This window comes from Temnothorax nylanderi, unplaced genomic scaffold, assembly GCF_030848795.1.
Source record: "Temnothorax nylanderi isolate EJ_2023f unplaced genomic scaffold, tnyl_v1.0 TNYL_tig0995_pilon, whole genome shotgun sequence".
Taxonomy (NCBI): Eukaryota; Metazoa; Arthropoda; class Insecta; order Hymenoptera; family Formicidae; genus Temnothorax; species Temnothorax nylanderi.
In genome coordinates, this window is record NW_027250057.1 from 5,780 (window position 1) to 31,850 (window position 26,071).

Sequence of the window (26,071 nt, forward strand, 5' to 3'; positions counted from 1 at the left end):
TGAGTGTGTAGTGACTCGACGGTGCACGGGGACGGGGTGAGTGTGTAGGGACTCGACCTCGTCCGTACGAAACGACAATTACCCGAATATCTTCGCCGCAAACGTGCCCATGCGACGAACGGGCGAGAGACATCACGAGTGGCGAGATTTGTGACCTCCGAGTGAGGTCCGGCCGTTTGGCGACACCCGAATGGTGATACGCCAAGACGGCGGTAACGAGAGAGACCGTGAGTGTGTAGTGACTCGACGGTACACGAGGACGGGGTGAGTGTGTTGGGACTCGACCTCGTCCGTACGAAACGACAATTACCCGAATATCTTCGCCGCGAACGTGCCCATGCGACGAACGGGCGAGAGACATCACGAATGGCGAGATTTGTGACCTCCGAGTGAGGTCCGGCCGTTTGGCGACACCCGAATGGTGATACGCCAAGACGGCGGTAACGAGAGAGACCGTGAGTGTGTAGTGACTCGACGGTGCACGATGACGGGGTGAGTGTGTAGGGACTCGACCTCGTCCAAACGAAAACTACAATTACACGAATATCTTCGCCGCGAACGTGCCCATGCGACGAACGGGCGAGAGACATCACGCGTGGCGAAGGGCACGCGCCGATGCCTCGATGTAATGTGATCGGCTAGTTTTCGCCTGTATTCACCGGCGCCGCGGCGTCGATGGCCGGAGTGACCGCCGGAGCGGTCGCGAGAGCCGGGGCGCTAGCCTGCTCGAAGTGCAGGAGAGAATGGTGCTTCGCCTGACAAGACCGGCAGGTAAAGGTGCTAGAGCAATTCCTCAAGTTATGTCCCGCGCGGAGGCAATTTAAACAGAGTCCCTGTTCACGAGCGAAGTTGTATCGTTCCCGGACCGAGAGCTGCAGGAAAACGGGGCACTTAGTCAGCAAATGCTGCTCCGCGCACTTAGGACACGCGGCGTTTTGGACGACGAGCGAGGTGGTGGTCGACGCGGCCTTCTTTGACAGCTGAGGTTGTGATTTACTCGACTGTGCCGAAGAGTTTGATGCCGACGCGAGAACCGTACAGTATCCCGCTAGAAATTCCGTTAATTGATCGTACCGCGGCGATTCCACGGTCATGTGGGCCGCTTCGAACTTCTCCCGTAGCGTAGGAGTGAGCTTCTCTAATAAATGATTTAGCAGCATAAAGTCCCACGCCTCCACCGGACAATCCAGCATACTCAGGGCGCGCGTGTTCTCGGTGAACACGTCCAATAACGCGCGGAGGGATTCGGCGGAATCCGCAACTAAAGGCTTGGCGTGTACAAACGAACGCCAGTACTGCGTTGCTAATCTGCGTTTGTTCTGATAGCGCTCCCGAAGCGCATCATACGCGATCTCGTAATTTTCCGCGGTCAGCGGCAAGTTTCTTACGATGCCGAGAGCCTCCCCCGATAGCGAGGCCAACAAGTACTGATATTTTTCGATAGCGGACACGCTGCGATTTTCGTGGATCGCTTTGTTGTACAGCGCGATGAACGATGGCCATTGGCCAAGATCACCTTTGAATTGAGGGAGGGCGATCTTCGGCAATTTGATTGCGGAGTGATGCATTTGCGGCGCGCCCCGCGAGGACTCGTCGGTCCCCCGCGCGGGAGCGAAGCTTTCGTATCGCCCTATTACCGCGAAACGCATCTGGTCGAACTCGTCACGTTTCGCGTCTTCGATGGCGAATTCCTCATCCGTCGCGTCTTGTATTACTTGGAGGTGGGCCTCCTCAAAATCCTGAACTAATTGGGCTACCGTCGGATAACGAACGAGAAAGATTGGTCTCAGAGCCACGTTGTCCACCGCGAGCACCGAATATTTATGTATTTCCTGCATCCGCCGCATGCACAGTTCGCGTCGCGATTTGCAGCCCCGATTCATTTTGAAATCGAAGTACGATATTTAATGTCTTGAGTTGAAGGCCGTTCGTGAAACGCGCGGCACAAATAGTATTATGCTCGTCGGCCGTTAACGAAATACAATACACAAACGTGCGAAGGAAACGACGAATTCGAGAGTCGAATATAAGCCAGGGGATGGCAGCCAGCACAACAACGCACGAAGTATGTCTCGCTTTGGAATGCGGAGACCAAAACAACCGAACAATGAGCGAAAGCACCGCGCCGCTCGCCAAGGTCGAGGGGGGGCGGACGACTCGAGTTCGGAACGAAAGATTGACGGCGATGGAATATTATCGAATATTCGATCGCCTTTCGCAATTAAGTTTTTACTGCGAAATCTGCAACGATTACGCAGAGTTACGCCGCAGAGCTTGAATAATGGCACGCGCCGGAAATGAGTTGCGCGGATATCTTCGTCTCAACGTGCCGAGTGCGACGACGGACGAGAGATATCACGCGCGGCGAGCGTGCACGCACCGATTATTCCCTATTACCAATAGTCCGGGAGCCCGCTGCCATTTTAAGTGAATTATTTTAAGAAATCTGACATTTTCGGCTAGTGTTCAATTCGGTCTGCTAATAAACGAAGTGAACGTCAGCTTCCATGGTAGCGGTGGGTGTTGCCGCGGCAGCCACCCACACACGTATAATTATAATAAAAATAAAACGACATAAAGAAAGCTGAGACTTTGTTTGTACGTTTATTATGATCTAAATAAACGGAAAATAATAGCTGACTTCATGGTGGGGGGTTGTACGTCAGCTTCCCGCCCAAACATGCGAAAAATATGCGCTGAGTAAACTTATACTAAGAAAGCTGAAATTTGGGGAAGTGATAGTCGACTTTAACAGTTTCACGAAAATAATTGTCCGCTGAGCTTTTCGCGGTGGAAAAGTGCTCAGCTGACGACTGAAAGATACGGCGCGTCGCTATGAGCGCGGGCGCGTGGCATCCTTTACTGCATCAGCTGAGCACTTTTCCACTGCGAAAACCTCAGCGGACAATTATTTTCGTGTAACTGTTACAGATAACTATAAGTTTACAAAGTTTTAGCTTTCTTGGTTTCAGATAACTTGATTTTTATTAATAAAACAGTGCGTATATGCGCGCGGGCGCGTTGCGCCTATCGCACTCAGCTGCTTATCTCTGACGCTCAATTATACCCTTAAATATGTATACATGACAATATAAACAGTAAATACGTATATATAATATTATAAATAATAAACATTTACACATGCAAATGCCAGAAGTAAATATTTATGGATACAGAGATGTATTTCCTCGTCTCGGCTGTGTAAACAGTGTAAACGAAGCAAGAGCTGCTATGTTTTTCAAAACGTACAACATCTTGGACAACGATGACATATTTCGTCTGCCAGCAAAAAATATAGACGGGTCAGCTCTACCGCCTTGCAAAATCGAACTGCACCAACATTTGCTTCGGACGACGTACATCGCTAATATTTGGGCCCATGCACATCTCGCTGTTCCAACTGAATTGCACCCGACTGATTACGGCTGGAGAGAAGAGGACAACAAATTTTTGTTCAAATGGTTCGACGGCGATCAGCTACCCCCTTCTCTTGGCGATATTACCATCGAGGAAGAAAAAGAAAGTACTGCAGGTCAGAATTATACTTCACTATTTCACTATTTCTTTATTCAAGTGTAATTTTTAGATTAGTTTTGTTTTTAATTTAAAAATACAGTTTAGAAACAATTAAAACAATTTTTTATTATAACGTGAACACTTTATATAAATAATATTCTAATTAATTTCAAAATTTTGCTCTTGCGTTATTATATTATTATATTATATATGTATTAAAATTATAAAACTAAATTAAAAAACTTTTTTATGCGATTATTTTTTATGTAATAATATATTATTTATTATATTTGCTTACAGATGATGAGGATCGGACGCCGATGATCGATATGGATTACAGCGACCACGAAAGCGAGCAAGAGTTTGAGGGCGATGATGAGGAAGACTGAAGAGTAAATGTCTCATACCTCATACGTATTGTATTTAAAAAAAAAACGTAAATTAAAAATTATTTTTGTCAATAAATGCGTTAAATATAGTTACATATTTGAATATAATCAATAGCATAATTTAGCGTGAGAGAGAAGCAGCTGATGCCGTGAGATAGGCGCAACGCGCCCGCGCGCATATACGCACCGTTTTATTAATAAAAATCAAGTTGTCTGAAACCAAGAAAGCTAAAACTTTGTAAACTTATAGTTATCTGTAACAGTTACACGAAAATAATTGTCCGCTGAGGTTTTCGCAGTGGAAAAGTGCTCAGCTGATGCAGTGAAGGATGCCACGCGCCCGCGCTCATAGCGATGCGCCGCGCGCCGTATCTTTCAGTCGTCAGCTGAGCACTTTTCCACCGCGAAAAGCTCAGCGGACAATTATTTTCGTGAAACTGTTAAAGTCGACTATCACTTCCCCAAATTTCAGCTTTCTTAGTATAAGTTTACTCAGCGCATATTTTTCGCATGTTTGGGCGGGAAGCTGACGTACAACCCCCCACCATGAAGTCAGCTGACTATTATTTTCCGTTTATTTAGATCATAATAAACGTACAAACAAAGTCTCAGCTTTCTTTATGTCGGTTTATTTTTATTATAATTATACGTGTGTGGGTGACTGCCGCGGCAACACCCACCGCAAATGCGCAAGCTGACGGTCACTTCGTTTAGTAGCAATACTAAATGAACCATACAGCAAAATCTTAGGTTTCTTAATTTTGGTCATAAAAAATGGCAGCGGGCTCCCGGACTACAAGGGCTGCAACGATTATGCAGCGATTAGCGCGAAGGATCGAGGTAATGGCGTGCGCGCGAACGAGATACAATTACGCGGATATCTTCGTCGCAACGTGCCGAGTGCGACGAAGGACGAGAGATATCACGCGAGGGGCACACGCCGATTATTTGATGTAATGTTTCGATGGACCTGCGAGATCGATAGCGATCGATGAGACGAGCGAAAGGGATCGAGTAATGGCACGCGCGTAAGCGAAATTACAATTACGCGGATATCTTCGTCGCAACGTGCCGAGTGCGACGAAGGACGAGAGATATCACGCAGGAGGAGCGTGCACGCGCCGATCACCCGATACGATAGCGAAAGTGGTCGACTAATGGCACGCGCGCAAGCGAAATTGCACGCGCTGATTAATCGATACGACGAGACGATTTTCAATGATTAGGCGATGTTTTGCGATTCGCGCGAAAGGTCGGCGGAGTTTTCTAACGCGAGAAGGAAAGATCCGGCTCGAAGGATTAATGCTCGGGGGGGTATTAGTCGCCCCGGATTCGCGAATGGTCTAGCGATAACTCGAAGGATCAGAGGGACCGTTCCCTCACGAGATGTAACGACATGCAACACGAAAGCGAAAAAATGCAATGTCAAGCGACTCACCGTTCGTAGCCCGGTGCCCTCTCGGATGGTGTTCTCTCGTCTCGCTCTCTATTCCTCTCTCCTTCGTCCTTCCCTCGGTTAAGCCCTCCGTTGTAAGCGAGAAGGCGAGCCGGCAAGCAGGCAGGCAAGGCACGATAGACAAGCAAGCAGTGCAGGAAGGTAGGCAAGGCCCGAGATAGACAGGCGAGCGGTGCACAGAACAGGCAAGCAAAGCACGGGCTCGAAGGGAGTCGACTCCGCGTGCTCCAAAATGTGAGTTGACGAGTTCGCGTTCGAACAGCGAATGTGTGCTCCGGTACTCCATCGTCTCACGCACCTGCGAATTGCGGCGCGAGCGAGTACCAACTTCTCCAGCAATTGGGCGGGCCACCCGCGGGCGGGCAGCACGAGTCGGGTGAGTCGCGCGAGTGTTGCCTATTTATCGCGATCCGCCAACGTCTCGCGCGAGTCACGAATTACGATTTTGGTGTTACCGACGGTAACGTTTCGACCAATGTACGCTAATAATACATGCAACTTATTAACTAGTATATACAACTAACACTAAGGATACTGATATTGACTATATGCAAGCGAGCGCCAACCAGCCATGATGTGTATAGTTTTTTGTTATCGCTTTTCTGGAAACCGGTTTTGCTTCCTCATAGAGGAAGCTTTGTTTTCATAAATTTCGCATATAAATCTTTGATTGCGTATAAAGTTGGGTCTAATCAACCAAATTTAAATGAATTATATATGAAATAGGGGTAGAAGAAACCAAAGAAAAGAATGGTTTTGAGTTTTTGATGCTAATATGTTCAGAGTGTTCTAAAACGTCGAAATATTGCATTAAAAAAATGTCCTTATGTGTGTGTGTGCGTGTGCGTGTGCGTGTGCGTGTGCGTGTGCGTGTGCGTGTGCGTGTGCGCGTGCGCGTGCGCGTGCGCGTGCGCGTGTGCGTGTGTGTGTGTGTGTGTGTGTGTGTGTGTGTGTGTGTGTGTGCGGATTTGATGTCCGTGGTTGCTCTAACTGCATTGATATATCAGGCTGTTTTTTTTAAATCGATAGAGTATCATTCAAAGAAGGTTGGTATTGAATTTGGCGATAATCGGTAAAGGAAGTCTTTTTTAAAAAAAATTTGAATTTTTTTAGAAATGCCCGTGGTTGCTCTAACTTTTGCAAATTTTGAAATATTGGGCTATTTCTAATTTTATTATATTCTTCAGTCTTCTCTACCCCTATTTCATATATAATTCTTTAAGATTTGGTCCGGGGAGCGCCATGATGTGTACAGTTTTTGGTTACCGATTTTCTGGAAACCGGTTTTTCTAATTTTTCCAATTTTTCGGGAAATAATTGATTGAATCTCAAAGAATTATATATGAAGTAGGGGTAGAATTTCCCGGGAAATGCTATAAAGTATATAATTTTTCGTTACCGATCTTTTTGGAAACCGGTTTCGAATGACCGAATCTCAAAGAATTGTACTTGAAGTAGGGGTAGAATTTCCTGGGGAGTGCTATAAAGTATATAATTTTTCGTTACCGATCTTTTTGGATTTTTCCGGAAATAATTGACCGAATCTCAAATAATTGTATATGAAGTAGAGGTAGAATTTTCCGGGGAGTGCGAGGAGAAGGAAAAAGAAGAAGCAACTTTTCATCGCCGCGAATAAAAGCGTCCACCCGTTTAGTGATTCGGGGATGGTATAATTTAGGCAATCCGGGGACTGCCACAAAGTGTATAATTTTTCGTTACCGATTTTTTGGAAACTGGTTCCGACATTTTTTCAATTTTTCAATAATTGACCGAATCTTAAAGAATCATATATGAAATAGGGGTAGAAAGAACTAAAGAATGTAATAGAATTAGAAAAATTGCTAATAGTAAAGGGGTTTCCGATTTTTGTAAAAAAAAATATACGTGATTGCTCCAATTTCCGCAAACTTTGAGATATTAAGCTGAATTTTTTTTATGGATAATTTTTATAAATAATTTTTTGTTACCGATTTTTTGGAAACCGGTTTGAAAATTATTCAAATTTCGAGAAATAATAAGTATTAATTGACCGATTTTCTTGAAAACAGTGCCAAAAGTCTTTTAATTTTTGAAGGATAAGTTTTATTTTTTATTATAATGGATAATTTTTTATTAATGGAACAATTTTCTTGAAACCAGTGCTAAAATTTTTCTAATTTTTTGTTGATGATCTTGATAAAACTGGTACCAAAAGATTACTAATTTTAAGGGAATGGCTACTATGGGGTTGAAAATTGAAGGTTTCATGGGGTTCTATTGGTGCTCCTAATTAATGAGTGAGTTTGGGGAGAGGAAAATAGATTTTGAGCCCGCGCGAAGCGCGGGCGAAAAATCTAGTATAATTATATATAAGTATATAAATATATTTATATATATTTATATATAAGCATATATAATTTTGTATAAATCAGAAAATTTTAAGATATATATATTTATATATTATTATATATAAATATATATTAAAATATATAATTATATAAAATATATATTTTTCTATATAATTATATAAAATTATATCTGATTCCTCACGTAAAATGATATATAATTTTATATAATTATATAGATATATTAATATATTTTTATATAAATAAATATAGAATTTTTCTAAATAAGTAAATCCTAAAATATATAAATTTATATAATTATATATAATTTTATCTGTCAACGATATAGAAATAATGTACATGCATACTGAAAAGAGCGAAATTTCAGTTTTATCGTTTAAACTTATACCTGCAATACAAGTATAATTTACATGTAAATATCTATAAATATTTATGATCATGCTTATAGTTTTTGATCATTTATATATATAATATATAAGTTATTCAAAAATTTTTTCTCAACTTTGACGTCAATATATTAATTGAATATAATAACTTATACCTATGTAAACTAGATAAGAAATGGACAAAAACTTTTCTAGTTTAAAATAAAATTCATGAAGACAAGCTAATATTATAGTATTTTTTATTAGTCCGTTAATATACACGTACACGAAGTTAGATAAATATATATATATATATATATATATATATATATATATATATATATAATATCAACATATAAAAAAATAGGTGATATTATTTATTTTAGAAAAATGTTTCATTTTGATTTTCTTAAATATAATCAATTATAAAATCATTAAAAATTGCAAGTATAAATAATACATGAATTTCATTATTACCAAACTCGATCAAATAAATTCGGTTTCTTACATACATAATCGCCAACTTTTATGAGCTGAAATATAGATAATAAGTTTTTTAGTGTTATTATTATGCTATTACCTGTTTTTTTGATTGGTTTTATGTGTTTAATTTTAGTTTTAGTCTTTAAATGCATAAATATTCTTGTATGTTCAATAGCATATATTTGCAATATAAAATACAAACTATTTTGATACTAAAAAAAAAGTTTATTGATCCATAAAGACGAATATTATTGTCTGTTACTATCTCAACATTATGACTATTAGCTTAGATTTCCTTATATATATTTGAAGTGTAAATTTTGTTGTTAATTTTCGCTCGAGCATATACAAATACATTAGTCAAATCTATACTTTCATATGCAAATAGTTCGTGTTCTGAATCGCTAAGTCTGATGTTAGTAATTCTTTTGCCAAGAAGTTCATAACTTTTCACTATTTAAATATCCAAAAAATTTTGATTGTGTGCTGTTATATGGTTTCTTAAAATGCCGACACTCTGAGCAATCATTACATTATTAACAATTTCTTGTGATAAATGTTTAGTACCAGTAACACTTTTTGCAATGAAACCATTATAGTTTTCAAAACAAAAAGCCGATGTTGCTGAAAGTGGACCCCATCGTTTCACTGATACAATTAAATGTAAAAGTTGATGGGAATTATATGTGAGCTCTTTATCACTGAATAAGTCCGGAATTTCTTCAACAAATACTTTTAACAATTTATCTGCTTGCTCTAAATCTTCAACCGTAATCTGATCTTGAACTAAATTAAATATTGCAATAACTAAACCCATCAAAATACTTTTCTGGCAAATAATTTTCAAGAGCTGGAAGCGAATAAAATAATAGTAGATTGTAAAATTCTGAAGCTTTAAAAAAATGAGATTGCGTCAGTGGCCTTGGTATTCGATTAAAAGATAACGGAGGACGAATATTCGTTATGAATTTATCAATGTCTTTAATAAAAGGCTTTACGCTCCAAGGACCTGGCTTGTTGATGTAAATATTGAAATATCGTTTTACAACTCCAAGTAATACCGAATGCATGAATTCAGGAATGAAACATGTTCCTAAGTTCAGTAATGGAAAGCAAGACAATATCGAATATCCTTTGACTCCTCGCAAATGTTTTTTTTTTCTAATTTTCGCAATTTTCGAGCAAGGTTTATCATTCTATTGCCGTCTCTTAGTCTAGCGTTAAGATTATAGGGATAAAATCGACCAATTTTTTTTCCAGTTTTTGCATTTTGACTTTTTTTCGTTCGAATTTCACAAATTTTGCAACCGTATCGACCATTAAAATTAAAAATATTTTGAAGTTGAGCTCGAGCCGGAGCATCTGCTATTATTAAAGGAGCAACAACTTTAGATGTAACTGATTCCTTCGTTACTGGATGAATCCATTGAATGCCTTCTTCAAAGCATTGGTTCAATTTTAAATAGAGAGGACGTAAAAACGTATTCATGCATGGTTGTCAATCTTTACATACCACAAACTCAAATTTATGATAAATGACTCTCTTAAATTCGCCGGAAGTTCAGCTATAGTGCCTAACAATGGCCAACAATGACATTTAGCACTTTTAATTAAAGAAAGTCCATCTGTATTAATTATAAGTGTTAGATCGTATTTCTGTCTATTCGGTCGCGAATTTACTCGAATATATTCTGAGCCATCAGTAATGTCTGTAATAACATTATCGTCACGTGGCATGAGAGGTTTTAGTTTTTCACTCAGGTTGTAATTTTCAAATCAATATTTTATTTGACTATGAACATCAAATTCGAAGAAAAAACAATCTTTGTCGACTTTAATATTGCATGCCGGACATGTCATAACTTTTATGTCACTACTAATATACCCTGAGCACATTTTACAAAAATAATGCTTTATAATGATGCATGGAGGAGCAATTTTTTTCGCATACTGCAATAATTTATAAACAGTTTTGGGCATTGCGTTATTTTCAGGTAATATATTGATTTGAATCCTCAATGCCTCTTTAAGAGCAGCTTTACTTATTTTATGTTTAACGTAATAATTAAGTAAATCAAAAACAGTTTGGTCGACAGAAACAGAGCAATTTTCGTATAATATTACATTTTGACGAGTATTATGATTATGAACATTATTTGCCAGATTTTCATCGAATAACAGTTCATGGTTTTGATCTTGATCATTGTCATTATTATCGTTTTCACTGTCAGAAGCATTGTCAGGTTCATAAAAATCTTCTACGTCACTCTCATCTGTTGAGTGATCTCTTTCTGCTATCCTTTCATCAGCATGTTCATGTTCTGCACTTTTATTTGCACTATCTTCATCTGATGTACAATCATTGTCCGAGTTTTCATCTGTATTATTTTCTTCAGAACTATCAATATCTGATAAATCGATAACATGATCAGAAAGACTAGAATTGTTTTCATTACATGTGGCTTCGTTACAAGAAATTAGTTTTTCCCATCTATATAATGTTCTTAAAGGAACCTGAAATTTATGAGAATATCAAATTAAATTTTAGATTTAAAAAAATTTAAGCAAAAGTTCTAAAAGGTGTATATTAAGACACACTTTTTAGAGAAGAGTTTATTTCATTTGAGATGTTAAAAGGTTTTTTTAATATAAAACTTATGTTTGCATTTACCGGAGCATCAGGGTCTTCATTATACAATTTATATCTTTTTCTAGGCCTGGATGATGACTGTTGACTATTTAGTTGTGACATTATCCTTAAACATAAAGAAAATAATCTTATTTATTTGTATTTTCACCATCTTGTAAAAAGCAAATGATAAAAAAAATGACATATTAATTTATTACATTTGTTTTAGATGACATAATAAAAAAATACAATAAGTGCAACTTACCAACTCACCAAATAAATATTAACAATTTTTTAATGAATTTTTTTATCAAAAAAGTTTTTTTTATAAATATTGACAGCCGGGCTTTGAACGAGCGATGCGCTCCCGCCTCTTGAGAGGGCAGCTCCTGTGTGGCGCGCACCTCGGAGCGCCACGCGTACGTGCGGTCGTTGTCTGCGTGCGGTCGTCACGGTCGTGTGCAGAAGAGCCTTGACCATCGTGGAGTCAAGACGTATTGTGTTCTTGTGTGAATAAAATAAAGAGTTCCTATAACATAAAGAACTTGTACAGTCAGTGTCCTGTCCATCTCTACGCATCTCGCGTATCGTTCCAAGCGATATTCTTACTACAGGTTATGGGCCCAGGGCACGCTTGTCCTGCGGATCTGTAAGACGCGTGAATAAGTGGACGAAAAGTTCGTGAGACGCCGGCGAAGGACACCAAAAAGAAAAGAGAGCGTTAGAAGATTAGAGGGTAAGTAAATGACAACTCTCAATGCTGACGAGCGAAACGAGAGAAATACCAGCTAATAAGAACGTTCGATATATATTGTTAGAAGAGGATAGAAGAAGGCAGATTTCTGCCTTTTTGTAAGATAGAGTATAATATAGAAGTAGAGATTCCCAGCTAATAAGAACGTTCGAGAAACGCTGTTAGAAGTTAGAAGGAGACAAACTCTTTTTGCCTCTTGATAGAAGTAGAGAAAGATGAAATTAAAAGAGAATATGTACAATAGAAAGAGATAGATATATGCCGCTTGGTAACAAGCTGGCGGGAAAAGCGACGTGCGCGTGCAAGTCCGAGCGTGAACGGCGAGAGTCATTGCTTTTGGCACGCGGAAGTCTGATCGTAGACGGCGAGAGTCATTGTTTTTGGCGCGCGGAACTTGTTGCTGGGCGCGCACAAACACATAATCGATTTCAACCAACAATATGGCGTCGATGCTAGATGGCTAGATTACGATACATGTTAATGTATGCGTATGCTAGATGGCTAGATTACGATATATGTGTAAACATGATATGCGTATGTATAAAACTCTATATGACTCTGTATGAGTTTATTTTTTTTGAAATCGATGTGTATCGGATCGGTAATTGAGCATGACTAGCTGTGCGGTGTAACTTGATTACTGTACAGGGAGGCCGCGTAAATTTGTATGGGCCCCGTGCGCGTGCGTGATCAACCCGAGCTCCCATAGATCTTTTCAGCAGTGCTGGGGATCGCAACGGAGAGTGGTGTGCGCGTACGGATAGCCCTGCAGAGGCGCGTGGTTTCTCGTTTTGGGGCTGTTGTGAATTGCAGTGCGTTCTGTATAGCCTTATAAGCATTGTGTTTTTATTTTATCGCTGAAAGAAATTTGGTGATAGAAATTAAATTATTATATGTCAATGAGAATGTTGGTTTATCCTGTCAAAAGAGGAATGCTAATGTTCGATTGATATTTGAATCCCGATATAGATGGAAAAAGAGACAGATAATCTTCCGGTGGAGGAAGAAGGCCGAGACGCGCTGGTCGACTACGACAGCGACAGCAGCATAATCACGGTAATAGAAAGAGATAGCGAGGAGACAATAAGAAAAGATAAAGGTAAGAGAGTATTTTTTGAAAATAAAGTAATCTAGAAGAATAAAATATATGCGCATTCAGAGAAAATAAAAATAGCAATTTTAAAATTCTGTATAGAAGAAAAAGATAAAAAGAAGGAGACGGAAACAAGAGGGGCAATCCCGAAAAAGAACATGCCTAAAGTCAGAGAAAATATAGATGTGACCAAAGCATGGGAAGAGAACCGTCCAGTCCTGCCAATTGGAACCAAAATTTTATATGAAAAGCAAGAAAAATTGGTCGCAAAAATGGACAAAGCAATGCAGATGCTGGACAAAATAATGACGCAGGCCACCGGGATGATGAAGATTATGGTGGAAGTTTCCCGTTTAAACTTAGAAAAAGAAAAGGTTAAACTTAGAAGTTTAGAGGTAAATAATAAAAATACGCAAAGTTCAGTACAGAATGATATAACAACGGTTAAAGAATTAGAAGTAGAGTCTAGAAAGAGAAAATTAGATGAAGCAAGAGTTTGTTCCGCCGGAAAGGATAGAAGTTTAGAGACAATTAAAAGCACTATAGAGGCAGAACTAAACAATCAAAAGTTGCATATTAGAAGAGAATACAAGCTGACGCAAAAATACAATTTTGATCTTTGGATGGATTATTTGAAATCCGAGTTAACGAACAATGATTTATTAGATGTAATAGATTCAAGTATTGAAAGTCCTGAAAATCTTTCCGAGTCAAAAATTGCTAAAAGAAAAGGTCTAGTTAGAGATATAATAATTAATCATTTGGATGAAAGCTATCATAAAAGGATTTTACATGAAAAAGAACCGAAAGAAATCTTAAAGAAACTAAGAGGTTATAAAAAGAGTGAAATAAATGTTACTCATGCATCGGTACAAGCTAGACTTTATCAAATTAAAATGAGAAAAGATGAAAAAGTAAGTGATTTTTGCGAACGCTTTGATTCGATAATTAGAGAATATGAATCATGTGAAGATGCGGTACCTCTCACAGAACAAGAAATTAGATCTGCATTTTATCAGGCTGTGTTAATTAATGTACCAGAGCTGAGAAATGTAGATTTGATTAGAAGACAATCGAGTCTTAAAGAAATGACAATAGATGAAATAAAGTCTTTTATGATGCAGTTAGAGGCAGAGAAGAAAAGCGAGAAGTTAGAGAAACCAGAGGTTAGAGTGCAGAGGGCTACCGCAGAAGAGCACAAGGAAGTAAAGTGCTACAGATGCAACAAATTGGGCCACATGGCGAAGGATTGCCCACTAGCAGGATCAGATGCCTGGTTTTGCTATTACTGCCAGGAGATTAGAGGACACAAGGGTGATAGCTGTCCTAATGCCGGGGCCCAGGCGAACAAATTTAGAGGAAAAAGGTATACAAATAAAACCGTTAATAAAAATATAAACAAAAAGGGTAGATTTGCGCAAAAAGGTACAAAAAGAGTAGACAACAAAGGGAAAATAACCAAGATACAACCAGCTAAGAAACCTATACCAACGAAAACAGCAAAAGAAGGAAAATCAGAAGAAGGTAAATTACGCATGATTAAATTAATAGAAGATAGAGAAAGTTCGAAAGAGTTAGTCAATTTCATTGTAGATTCGGGTGCAACAGATCACATTGTGAATAAGAATATAATTCTGTCAAATTTTGAAAAATGTAATAATAGAGTTATTAAATGCGCGAATAAGAATGAGCTTGCAGACATTTCAATAGATGGTAAAGGAGATCTTTTGTTGTTAACAAATGAGAAAGAAAAGAAAGTCATTAAATTAACAAATGTAATTGCAACGAAGGAAGTATCTGAAAATTTATTATCTCTAAGAAAGCTGGCTGATGCAGGGTTCAGTATTTATTTAGATGATAAATTGTTTACGGTCTATAATAAACTGACAAATAAAATAGTTTTTGAAGGAATTTATGAGAAACCAAATTGGATTATACAATTTGAGGTAAAAAATAACGATATAGAGGATAATGATAATGTAGAATATGCTGTGTATAGATGTAGAGCAGAAATTGTTCCACATTGTGAGCTTCCTGAACAATCGCAAGCAAACATTCAGACCAATGAATTATCAATTTCGGAGGGAGAGTTAGATGAGAGGGATAATGTTGGCTCTGCGATTGGGAGGGAGAATGAAGGAGAACTCGCAAATGTGAACGAAAACGAAAATATAGAATACAATAATGCTGAACTCGAGCAAGTCATTAAGTTAGAGGATATACAGACAATAGAGAATATAGAAGAAATGTGTGAAAGCTCAGTAATTGAAAAAGTAAAGAAATTAGAGAAAATAAATGAGGCGATGTTATGGCATGTTAGATTAGGTTGTAACCGGACGGTACAATTTCGTGCCCGATTCACGCGGCTATGTGTCCTTTTAACGGTCGCCACTCGGTTTGACCTATGTTCACCGAGAAGGTATAGGTAAGTGTTTCCCCGTTATGTTCTATGAATGTGTCATCTAACTAATTATTCCCCTTTTTATTTTCAGGTTCCCGCCACGGATGGACGATCTCCAGCGTCGCCCCTCGGATCATCGACTCCAATCGCCGTCGTATCACCACGTGGAACGAAGATGGCGGACCACCGCCTCTTCCGGTAAGTATCGGTACGTCGGTCAACTAACTTCCAAATTTAAATAAATTTTTAGGTTCCCGCAACGGATGGCGCGTCTGTGCCGTCTCCCCAGTGATCACCGGTAGCGACCTTCGATCAGGATCAACGAACGGCCGAGATGTCTGACCATCACCCCGCATGGGTAAGTATACGTATGTTGGTCAATCAACTATGTTAATTAATCAAAATTTTCAGGTTTTCGCGACGGATGCCTCTTCAGGGTCGTCGCCCGATGGATCACAGATGATTTCCAGCGTCCAGGATCAACGCCCGATCAAGATGGTTGACCACCGTGCGCCTGAGGTATATATACGTAACTCGGTTAGCTAACTTTTTAACGACCGCACTTTTCCAGATTATTCGAACGAATGGCCGATCTCCATTCCCCAACGATGAATCACCGACGATTATCTCCGCTCAGGATCAACGATTCTCCAAGATGGCTGACATCCGCTTGATCAGGTATAAAGGAGATAATTAACTGACAATTCCTTTTGTATTTTGCAAATAATCAATTTGTTTATTCGCAGGCTTCGGTTTACACACACTTGGATGTTCACAATATTTCTTTACACAAGATGGCGTCGCACATTCGCTAGACGCACGCAAGTCCTTCGTTTCGGTAACACAGTACCGGTCGTCTTTCGTATCGACGATAGTTAACGCGTTTCGCGGGCGTTCCCGATTGTTATGGATGTTGGCAACGATTGTTTAAACACTCGACTTATACTCGCGGGACTTAACGCGAACGCGGGTGAATATCTTAGAGAGAAGTTACCGTGCCGACGATCCTCGAGAGACTGCCTCGAGCATCGTCGCTCTCTGTGGCTCCCCACTTACGGCCGTTACCCCCACTCCGGCTTCACGGCCGCTTTCTCTTTCTGGAATGTTCGTCGCGGCGCAATAACAACTTTCTCTTTTGTGCGCCGAACGTTCCAGAAGTTATTGACGGAAAATTCCAACGGTAGTACCATGAGGTCGACCCCCACTTTCCGCTCCCGGGTAGCGGTTTTCCAACTCGCTCATTTTTTGCGATTTTTTCGACGCCGACCCGTGCGCTCGACCTATTCCGCGTCCCTGATCATGCATCCGGACCGACTTCCCGTGGAAGACGTCCGGGTATACCTCGCGTCGTCGGCCGTCGACGCCGACCCCCGGTGACTCATCTACGCCACCTTCCCAGTCGGAAACCGTGGTCTGTTCTCGGCGATGACGCTTGGTTCGCGAGATCGCGGGCGGTCACGTAACCCCACCTTCGCGTGGTCGGACTTTGACGCCGACCCGATTTTCGGGTGTACCAGGTCCCGTGTGGCGATCATCGGTCATTTTTTCCCGCAAATTACCTATGTCCGCCAACTTCGCATCCGGGCGTCCGATTGTGACGCCGACCGGCTGTGATCGTTCTTTCGGTCTCGCGGGTGAGCCATTTATCACTCTCAGTCGCCTGAGACCCTCGGTTCCGTATTTCGCGAACGCGTTATCGGATTTGACCCGCGGTCGCTCATGACCCCTCCGTGGGTCGCCCCGGTGAGCCATTGGTGACTCTTTCGGTTGTGCGCGCGCCTGATCGCGATTTGTCGGACGCGCCGACCAATCGAAGATTGCGTGTGGCCTTTGCCTTGTCGCGCTTAACGCGTCGGTTCGCGCAACGAAAATAAAACTGGCGCTGCCTGCGCTTAGGCCAAAAACTCAAAATAAAGGAAATTGAACCGACAAAACTTATACATTTAGTTGCGGGCTCGGAAGCTAAGGCTCGCCCGTCTTGTTAACTTATAATCTAACTGCCCCTTTTCGGGCTTGCTAAACTTACGTCTAATTACCCCCGCTGGGGTCGTTCTCCCCGCTCGTGGGGCTCGCGAAGCTGCCGGACGCTGCTGGGCTCCGCTCCTCCTCGCTCGTCTCCAGCGCCAGATCCTCCGCCAGCTGGTCGAGCGCGCTGTTTATGGCCGCGAGACCCTTTGGCGGTTCCGCCCCGGTCACGGCCTCGCTCGCGAGTAGGCCCGTGGGTGTCGTCCCACCGTCGGCCCCTTCGGATCCCGCCGTCAACGCGAGATCCGGCATGTCGCGGCTCACGGGGAAATCCGGCGTCCCCGTTGCGGCTGCTGCCTCCAACCCTCGTACCGGCGATGTCGCCCGACATATCGTACGGATCGCCTCGTCAGTGAGTCGCCGCAGGATTACCCGCGGTGACCCTTCGCGTACGCGTCGCGACACTAATGCGCACGGTCGCATACTCCCCGTCGACTTCGTGCTAGGAGTTCCGTCTCGCTCGGAGTCCCTTTCTCCTTCGTGTCGCGGCGCCTGTCCTTTGCCCTTTTGGACTCGTCGTTGCTGCTCCTTGCGCCGTCTCTCCCTGCGCTGTCGGTCGCGGCGCCTTTCTCGTCTCGTCACCTCATCATCGTCCTGCAGCAATCGTATTTTGTCCTGTGCGGACTGCGCCGCCCTGCGCTGGTAGACCGCCAGGAGAGCCTGGTTCTTCTTGGATTCGCTCTTTCGATCCTTTTCGACCGTCGCCTTGTGAGCCGTTATCTGGGCTGGCGCTGGCTCGCCCCCGTCAAGGTGCCTCGCCCTGAGGCAGTTCAGCCCCGCGCTCACCACTTTGGTCGCCGCGCTTGTCGGCCCTCCTTCGTCCGACGCCCCTGATTGCGGCGCCTTGCTCGTCGTCGGTCGTTGGTAGTCCGGCGTCAGCGGTTTTTCCCGACTGCCGGGCTTGATCCGCACTCGGTCGCTGCTCTCGTCCCGGAGAAGCATCACTGTTTCCGGCTCCTCCCCTTGCCGTTCCGGCGGACGATTGTCTCGGGCGATCAGGTCTCCGTTGGGCTCCTCGATACGCCATGCCGGCGCTGGTCCACGCTCCGGCTCTCCCTCAAGCACGGACGTCACGACGTCCGTCCGATCGCCCCGGAACTCCACCGTCACCTTGAACGGGCGACGCGTTCCGTCTGCTTGGTATGGCCACCTTGCCGTGGTAATGACGTTGACGCGGGCTATGTCATTCTCACCGTCGACGTCACTCGGCACTCTCACATTGTGCATAACACGCACTTGGTGACCCCCGGCCCTGGTACAGTCGGCGATCTGCTGGAGATAGTCGCGCATCATCTCCCTCTTCTGTTCGGCCTGCTCGCGCGTGTACCGCTGGGCAGGCGGTATGTCTTGGGCGAACTTTTCAACTCCTTCGAGCACTTGGTTCGCCAATTTCTCCTCCTCCAGGTACCGTTCATGCTCGCGGATCAGCTTCCCTGCCGCTTGCAGCCTCAACATGCGCTGCTCCGGCGTCATCTCCTCCCTCGGGATCTGTCCCAACGGGATCCGGCGTCCTTCGTCCGATCCGTCCGTCATCCCGGTGTCTCCTTTTCTCGGTGATAGCGCGGCACTTGGTTGTCGCTTCGTCTCCGCGCTCCCACCTTGTCGATCCAGCTGCGGCTCCCGCCCGGCTGGGCTTGTACCCGGAATCTCGGCCGGTTTCCGGTCGGGGTTGTGGGTACTTGTTTTTCTCGGCGGGTTCTCGTCACCCATGTTCTCTCGTCCAAATGTCTCTTCGAGAACTCGCAGTAGTCGAACGTCCCTTCGGTCCGTGTTCTCCTTCTCAGCGCGTCCTTGCTCGGTAGCTGCCTCGCCGTGGTCACGTTGACTCGGTCGCTCTGCAATCTGAACTCGCGCACTTTCGCTGTCGCTTAGCACACGCTCGGTCATCACCGTGATGCCCGCCGACTCGGTCACCCGGGTCTCGCGCACCACCGTGCGCGTGTTACTCGTCACGCTCGTCCACGACACTTCGCGCACCGGTTCGGCTTTCCCCGCGTCGTTTCGCGTCTCCGCGGCGTCGCGCGAATCGTCCGACGAACTTTCGATACGCGGCACCCGTTTTCTGCGACCCTTGCGTTTAGCGAATCGAGCGATTTGCCACCTTGTCTTGGCGTCATCCCTCTTCTTCTTCGGGTGGCGCTTGTGCATCATCGGCCTCGCCTTTGTCCTACGCCTTGCCCCCCACCGTCGTCTTGGCCGTCCCCTCGCCGCTCCTATTACGGGCGAATTCTGGGAGACCATCTCCGCGGAGGTTTCCATTCCGCTGGGCGTCTTGTTTCCCTCGTCTATCGACATGCTCGTCTCGTCCCCTTCCGCGTGACTCTCCCGCGGGATAAGTACCACCTGACTCAGGAACACCGGGCTTGCCTCCTCGTACTGGCTGTCCTCGGGGTTCTTGTATATTACGTTGAGCCTTGCCCCGATGCTGTCGGCTGACTCCCCGTCATTGCTGACTTTGCATGTCTTGTCGTTCGGCTCCCCGTCATTCTCGAATAGGGCTCTCCTCACGCGTTTTCCGCTCGTCCCCCGCTGCTCCTCGGCCAGTTGTTTTATTCGGCTTACTACCCGGCTCGCTATTTCGAGCGCCACTAGGAACTTGATGGCGTTTCCTCGCAACGGCCGCTCTTGGCCCATCGTCTTTTCCGCGCTGCGGATCCGCTGGTAGTACCACTCCGTTACTGTGCCATAGGCTGTTCGCAGTTTGGTCTCCTCGACGGTTTCCACCGTGGTGTGGAATCTCACGTCGGCTCGTGGATCGCACGTCAGGGTTAGGCGATATCGCACGTGGAAGTCCATACCAAGCACTATGTCGAACGCGAGTTCGTTCACCACGTAGTATTGGTGATCGAAACGTTTTCGGCGGTATCGACACACGATCCTTACTTTCTGCTTCACCGGAACTCCGCCATCGGTGAAGGCTCCCATCAGCTGGATCGGTCTGGTGGCTATTTCTTCTACTTGCTCACCCGTGTCCACCAACCTGTCGCACATTCCTTTGGTGATCGCCGTTATTTGCGACCCGGTATCCACGATCGCTTTCACCTTGCACGCAGTGAATTCGAGCTCCACCGTGGGTACCTCAGCACACTCTACGCGCTCCCCCGCCGACTGAAGGATCTCCTTTCCGATCCTGTTGACCGTATCCTCTATCTCTTGGTCGGTCACTGGCGGGCATTGGCTGATCAATCCTCCCGTCTGTCGCGTGATGACACAGCATCCCTTATCGGCGTCTTCCGATTCGGCACTGTCTTCCGCGACGTTCTCCTCTTCATTATCGTACGCTGTTTCATTCGCCGTGATCGCCGCCAATTTTCTTCCGCGGTTCTCAGGCTTGGTTGTTCTATTCGCGGGGTTGTTTCCCGTCTTGATTACTTCCCTCCTGGGATTGTTGTTCCCGTCTCGGGTGTATCGCGTTACTCGGGGCTTTTTCTGGCTGTCGTCGCTGTCGGGTTCTTCGACGATGTCGACTGGCTCGCTCCTCGGTGCCGCGGGCCCGTCCGCCTTTCGCCAGCTGGTCGACTTTGTTTGCGGCGATATTCTCGTCGCGTCGCGTCTGGCGAAATTGTTTGGGCGCACGCCGTCCCGGACATCGCTGCTGCGGTTGGCCGCTCCATCGCCGCCATAACTTGCGCGTGTCGCCTGCCCGTCGTTCGCACGTCGCGCTCCTGCGCGTAATTTCCGAGCCTCTCGCTCGTTCTCCAATGTATCGAGCATCTCGATCATTTCGCTGACCGTCCTTGTCACCGAAGGCCGTAGCTCCCTCGCGATCTCACTGTCGAAGTGTTCGCGGAGCGTCTGTACAACCTCTTCGTCGGTCTTAGCGTCTTCGCCTGCCTCGCGATATTCAAGGCATACTCGGTCATTGACCCATCTGTGGGTTTGTACTTGCCAAAATATATAGCTTGCCGGAATCTCATCTGGGCTTGGCATCCCCAGAAATATTTCTTGAAGCTTTCCTTGATCTCGTAGATATTCTCCGCCTGTTGTAGCTCAAACCATTGTCCGGCGGCTCCCTTCATGCATCTTCCAAAGTGGAAAAGTTGTTCTTCTTCCGAGACATCTTCGTATCTCGCCAACTTCTCGAACTTTTCGATGAATCGTATCGGGTTCTGCTTGTCGGCTTTCCCCTTGTACGACATTTCGTCGAACGGGTTCTTTATCCAGCCTCCGCGCGGCAGTCGGGCTTGGAGTGGGAACACATCTAGCCTCCTCACGTCACGCAGATCACCGTCGCCGTACGCGCGCTCGTCCGGTTGTTTTTCGGGAATCCTTCCCGCCGGACCGCGCTCCGTATTATTTGTTGCGGCGGAATCGCGTCTCTGCTGATGCATCGCTCGCATCTCCTCCAACTGTGCCGTCAGGCTTTGGACTTGCAACCACATTCGCCTCTCGTTCTCCGTCATCTGCTCCGGGTTTTCCATGGTTTTCTCCCGGCTCAGATTCAACACTTCTATCTGCCGATTCTCGTCAGGAATCGTTAATACCCGTTGCTCGTTGAGCTGTTGGTTTTCAATTTCTTCACGAATCTCTCGCTCGTCTTGCGCCGGTCCTTTCGACCTGGTCGTCACTCGCGTCGGAGTTCGCGACACTGTGGCCATCCGCCCGGATCGCACACAGCTCGTCCTACCTCTCGTTCTTACTTTCGGCCCTATTTTGGCCAATCGGCTTTCGCCCTGTAGCAGCGAACTTTGAGTTTGCCGTGACCGTCCGTACGGTTATGCGACGCGTTTTAGTAGACCGCGCGCCTCCCTCGCGCTCCGGCCTCGCGTGATGTCCCGCACGTTGTTTCGACGTCGTTGGCGTTCACTCTGTTCCCGCGATGCTCCTCTTCGCACTTGTACGCATCTTCGCTCTTGACACTTCTGCGCCGTTGCTTCTTCTTGACGTATTGGTTTATCTGGCCCTCGACCGTTATGCGCAATCCGCGATCGTGCCGCTTTTCGTGTGAGTTGTTTTATCGTGAGGTCACTTTGCCCCACGATCTCACACTTTTCGCGCACGTTGTATCACGTGGAGAGTCGCTGGTCTCGTTGGTGCCTCGCCGAATAGTCTTGAAGTGTTCCTCGCTTGACGCGTGGGATGTCGTTACATTAACGGACACTCCCGTAGAACATTTAGCTGCGCTTGCCGCGTTGGGGTGTCGTCACTTTGACGCGCACTCCCGATGCTTCTTCACTAATCACGTGGGGTGTCGTCGCTTTGACGCGCACTCCCGATTCTTCTTCACTTTCGGCGTTGGGTGTCGTCACTTTGACGCGCACTCCCGATGCCTTTCGCTTATCGCTTGGGGTGTGGTCACTTTGCCGCACACTCCCGATGCTTAAGCACCGCTGACACTTACGTGTCCTGTCACGGTCGCCATGTTTGGTGAGATTTTTGGAATGTGGACTGTCCTCGATTCCCGGGTACCCCCTAACCCTGCAGGTTCCGACACGTGTGTCGGTCAGCTTGTGCTTCTTCGCGCTTGACGGTGCTCCTATACTGTAACCGGACGGTACAATTTCGTGCCCGATTCACGCGGCTATGTGTCCTTTTAACGGTCGCCACTCGGTTTGACCTATGTTCACCGAGAAGGTATAGGTAAGTGTTTCCCCGTTATGTTCTATGAATGTGTCATCTAACTAATTATTCCCCTTTTTATTTTCAGGTTCCCGCCACGGATGGACGATCTCCAGCGTCGCCCCTCGGATCATCGACTCCAATCGCCGTCGTATCACCACGTGGAACGAAGATGGCGGACCACCGCCTCTTCCGGTAAGTATCGGTACGTCGGTCAACTAACTTCCAAATTTAAATAAATTTTTAGGTTCCCGCAACGGATGGCGCGTCTGTGCCGTCTCCCCAGTGATCACCGGTAGCGACCTTCGATCAGGATCAACGAACGGCCGAGATGTCTGACCATCACCCCGCATGGGTAAGTATACGTATGTTGGTCAATCAACTATGTTAATTAATCAAAATTTTCAGGTTTTCGCGACGGATGCCTCTTCAGGGTCGTCGCCCGATGGATCACAGATGATTTCCAGCGTCCAGGATCAACGCCCGATCAAGATGGTTGACCACCGTGCGCCTGAGGTATATATACGTAACTCGGTTAGCTAACTTTTTAACGACCGCACTTTTCCAGATTATTCGAACGAATGGCCGATCTCCATTCCCCAACGATGAATCACCGACGATTATCTCCGCTCAGGATCAACGATTCTCCAAGATGGCTGACATCCGCTTGATCAGGTATAAAGGAGATAATTAACTGACAATTCCTTTTGTATTTTGCAAATAATCAATTTGTTTATTCGCAGGCTTCGGTTTACACACACTTGGATGTTCACAATATTTCTTTACACAAGATGGCGTCGCACATTCGCTAGACGCACGCAAGTCCTTCGTTTCGGTAACACAGTACCGGTCGTCTTTCGTATCGACGATAGTTAACGCGTTTCGCGGGCGTTCCCGATTGTTATGGATGTTGGCAACGATTGTTTAAACACTCGACTTATACTCGCGGGACTTAACGCGAACGCGGGTGAATATCTTAGAGAGAAGTTACCGTGCCGACGATCCTCGAGAGACTGCCTCGAGCATCGTCGCTCTCTGTGGCTCCCCACTTACGGCCGTTACCCCCACTCCGGCTTCACGGCCGCTTTCTCTTTCTGGAATGTTCGTCGCGGCGCAATAACAACTTTCTCTTTTGTGCGCCGAACGTTCCAGAAGTTATTGACGGAAAATTCCAACGGTAGTACCATGAGGTCGACCCCCACTTTCCGCTCCCGGGTAGCGGTTTTCCAACTCGCTCATTTTTTGCGATTTTTCGACGCCGACCCGTGCGCTCGACCTATTCCGCGTCCCTGATCATGCATCCGGACCGACTTCCCGTGGAAGACGTCCGGGTATACCTCGCGTCGTCGGCCGTCGACGCCGACCCCCGGTGACTCATCTACGCCACCTTCCCAGTCGGAAACCGTGGTCTGTTCTCGGCGATGACGCTTGGTTCGCGAGATCGCGGGCGGTCACGTAACCCCACCTTCGCGTGGTCGGACTTTGACGCCGACCCGATTTTCGGGTGTACCAGGTCCCGTGTGGCGATCATCGGTCATTTTTTCCCGCAAATTACCTATGTCCGCCAACTTCGCATCCGGGCGTCCGATTGTGACGCCGACCGGCTGTGATCGTTCTTTCGGTCTCGCGGGTGAGCCATTTATCACTCTCAGTCGCCTGAGACCCTCGGTTCCGTATTTCGCGAACGCGTTATCGGATTTGACCCGCGGTCGCTCATGACCCCTCCGTGGGTCGCCCCGGTGAGCCATTGGTGACTCTTTCGGTTGTGCGCGCGCCTGATCGCGATTTGTCGGACGCGCCGACCAATCGAAGATTGCGTGTGGCCTTTGCCTTGTCGCGCTTAACGCGTCGGTTCGCGCAACGAAAATAAAACTGGCGCTGCCTGCGCTTAGGCCAAAAACTCAAAATAAAGGAAATTGAACCGACAAAACTTATACATTTAGTTGCGGGCTCGGAAGCTAAGGCTCGCCCGTCTTGTTAACTTATAATCTAACTGCCCCTTTTCGGGCTTGCTAAACTTACGTCTAATTACCCCCGCTGGGGTCGTTCTCCCCGCTCGTGGGGCTCGCGAAGCTGCCGGACGCTGCTGGGCTCCGCTCCTCCTCGCTCGTCTCCAGCGCCAGATCCTCCGCCAGCTGGTCGAGCGCGCTGTTTATGGCCGCGAGACCCTTTGGCGGTTCCGCCCCGGTCACGGCCTCGCTCGCGAGTAGGCCCGTGGGTGTCGTCCCACCGTCGGCCCCTTCGGATCCCGCCGTCAACGCGAGATCCGGCATGTCGCGGCTCACGGGGAAATCCGGCGTCCCCGTTGCGGCTGCTGCCTCCAACCCTCGTACCGGCGATGTCGCCCGACATATCGTACGGATCGCCTCGTCAGTGAGTCGCCGCAGGATTACCCGCGGTGACCCTTCGCGTACGCGTCGCGACACTAATGCGCACGGTCGCAAGGTCATGCGTCGTTAAATTATCTAAGAAAGCTACAAAAAGTAGAAAAGAGATTAGAGACAGTTAAGTTTGATAACTCCATATTAGAGTGTGAAGTCTGTATAATGGCAAAGATGGCAAAACTGCCGTTTAAAGAAAACAGAAATAGAGCACAGAGACCAATTCAGGTAATACATACGGACATCATGGGTTCAATAAAACCTACATCCTATCCAGGACAAAAGAGGTTTATAATCACATTTATAGACGACTATTCTAGACTAGCGGAAGCCTACTCTCTGAAGACAAAAGATGAATCGGAAGAGGCTCTAGAGAAGTATCTAATATCCGCCAGAAATCTACTAGGAAAAGAAGAAAAGCTGTGTTACGTGAAGTCAGACCAAGGCAAGGAATTCACGGGAGGTGCTTTTAAAGAAGTATTAAAAAGAGAAAAGATAGAAGCCATATTTGCACCACCGTACACTCCGGAACATAATGGAGTTGCAGAAAGGTTCAACAGAACGTTGCAAGAGAAAGTAAGAACATATATGTTCGACTCGGGATTACCAAAGATTATGTGGGAGTTGGCAGTTGACGCTGCTGTGCATGCGTACAACAGATCTCCACACAAAACT

The 26,071-nt window shown here is 45.7% G+C and overlaps 1 protein-coding gene and 1 pseudogene across 1 annotated transcript; one reads left to right on the plus strand and one right to left on the minus strand.

Annotated features, from left to right (window-relative positions):
- Positions 1-638: 638 nt before the first annotated feature.
- Positions 639-1,847, minus strand: LOC139786270 (uncharacterized). The gene has a single exon (XM_071725432.1). It carries the CDS (start codon positions 1,845-1,847, stop codon positions 639-641), a length of 1,209 nt encoding a protein of 402 aa, XP_071581533.1.
- Positions 1,848-12,906: 11,059 nt separating this feature from the next.
- LOC139786271 (uncharacterized) lies at positions 12,907-25,869 on the plus strand (annotated as a pseudogene).
- The last annotated feature ends 202 nt before the right edge of the window (positions 25,870-26,071 follow it).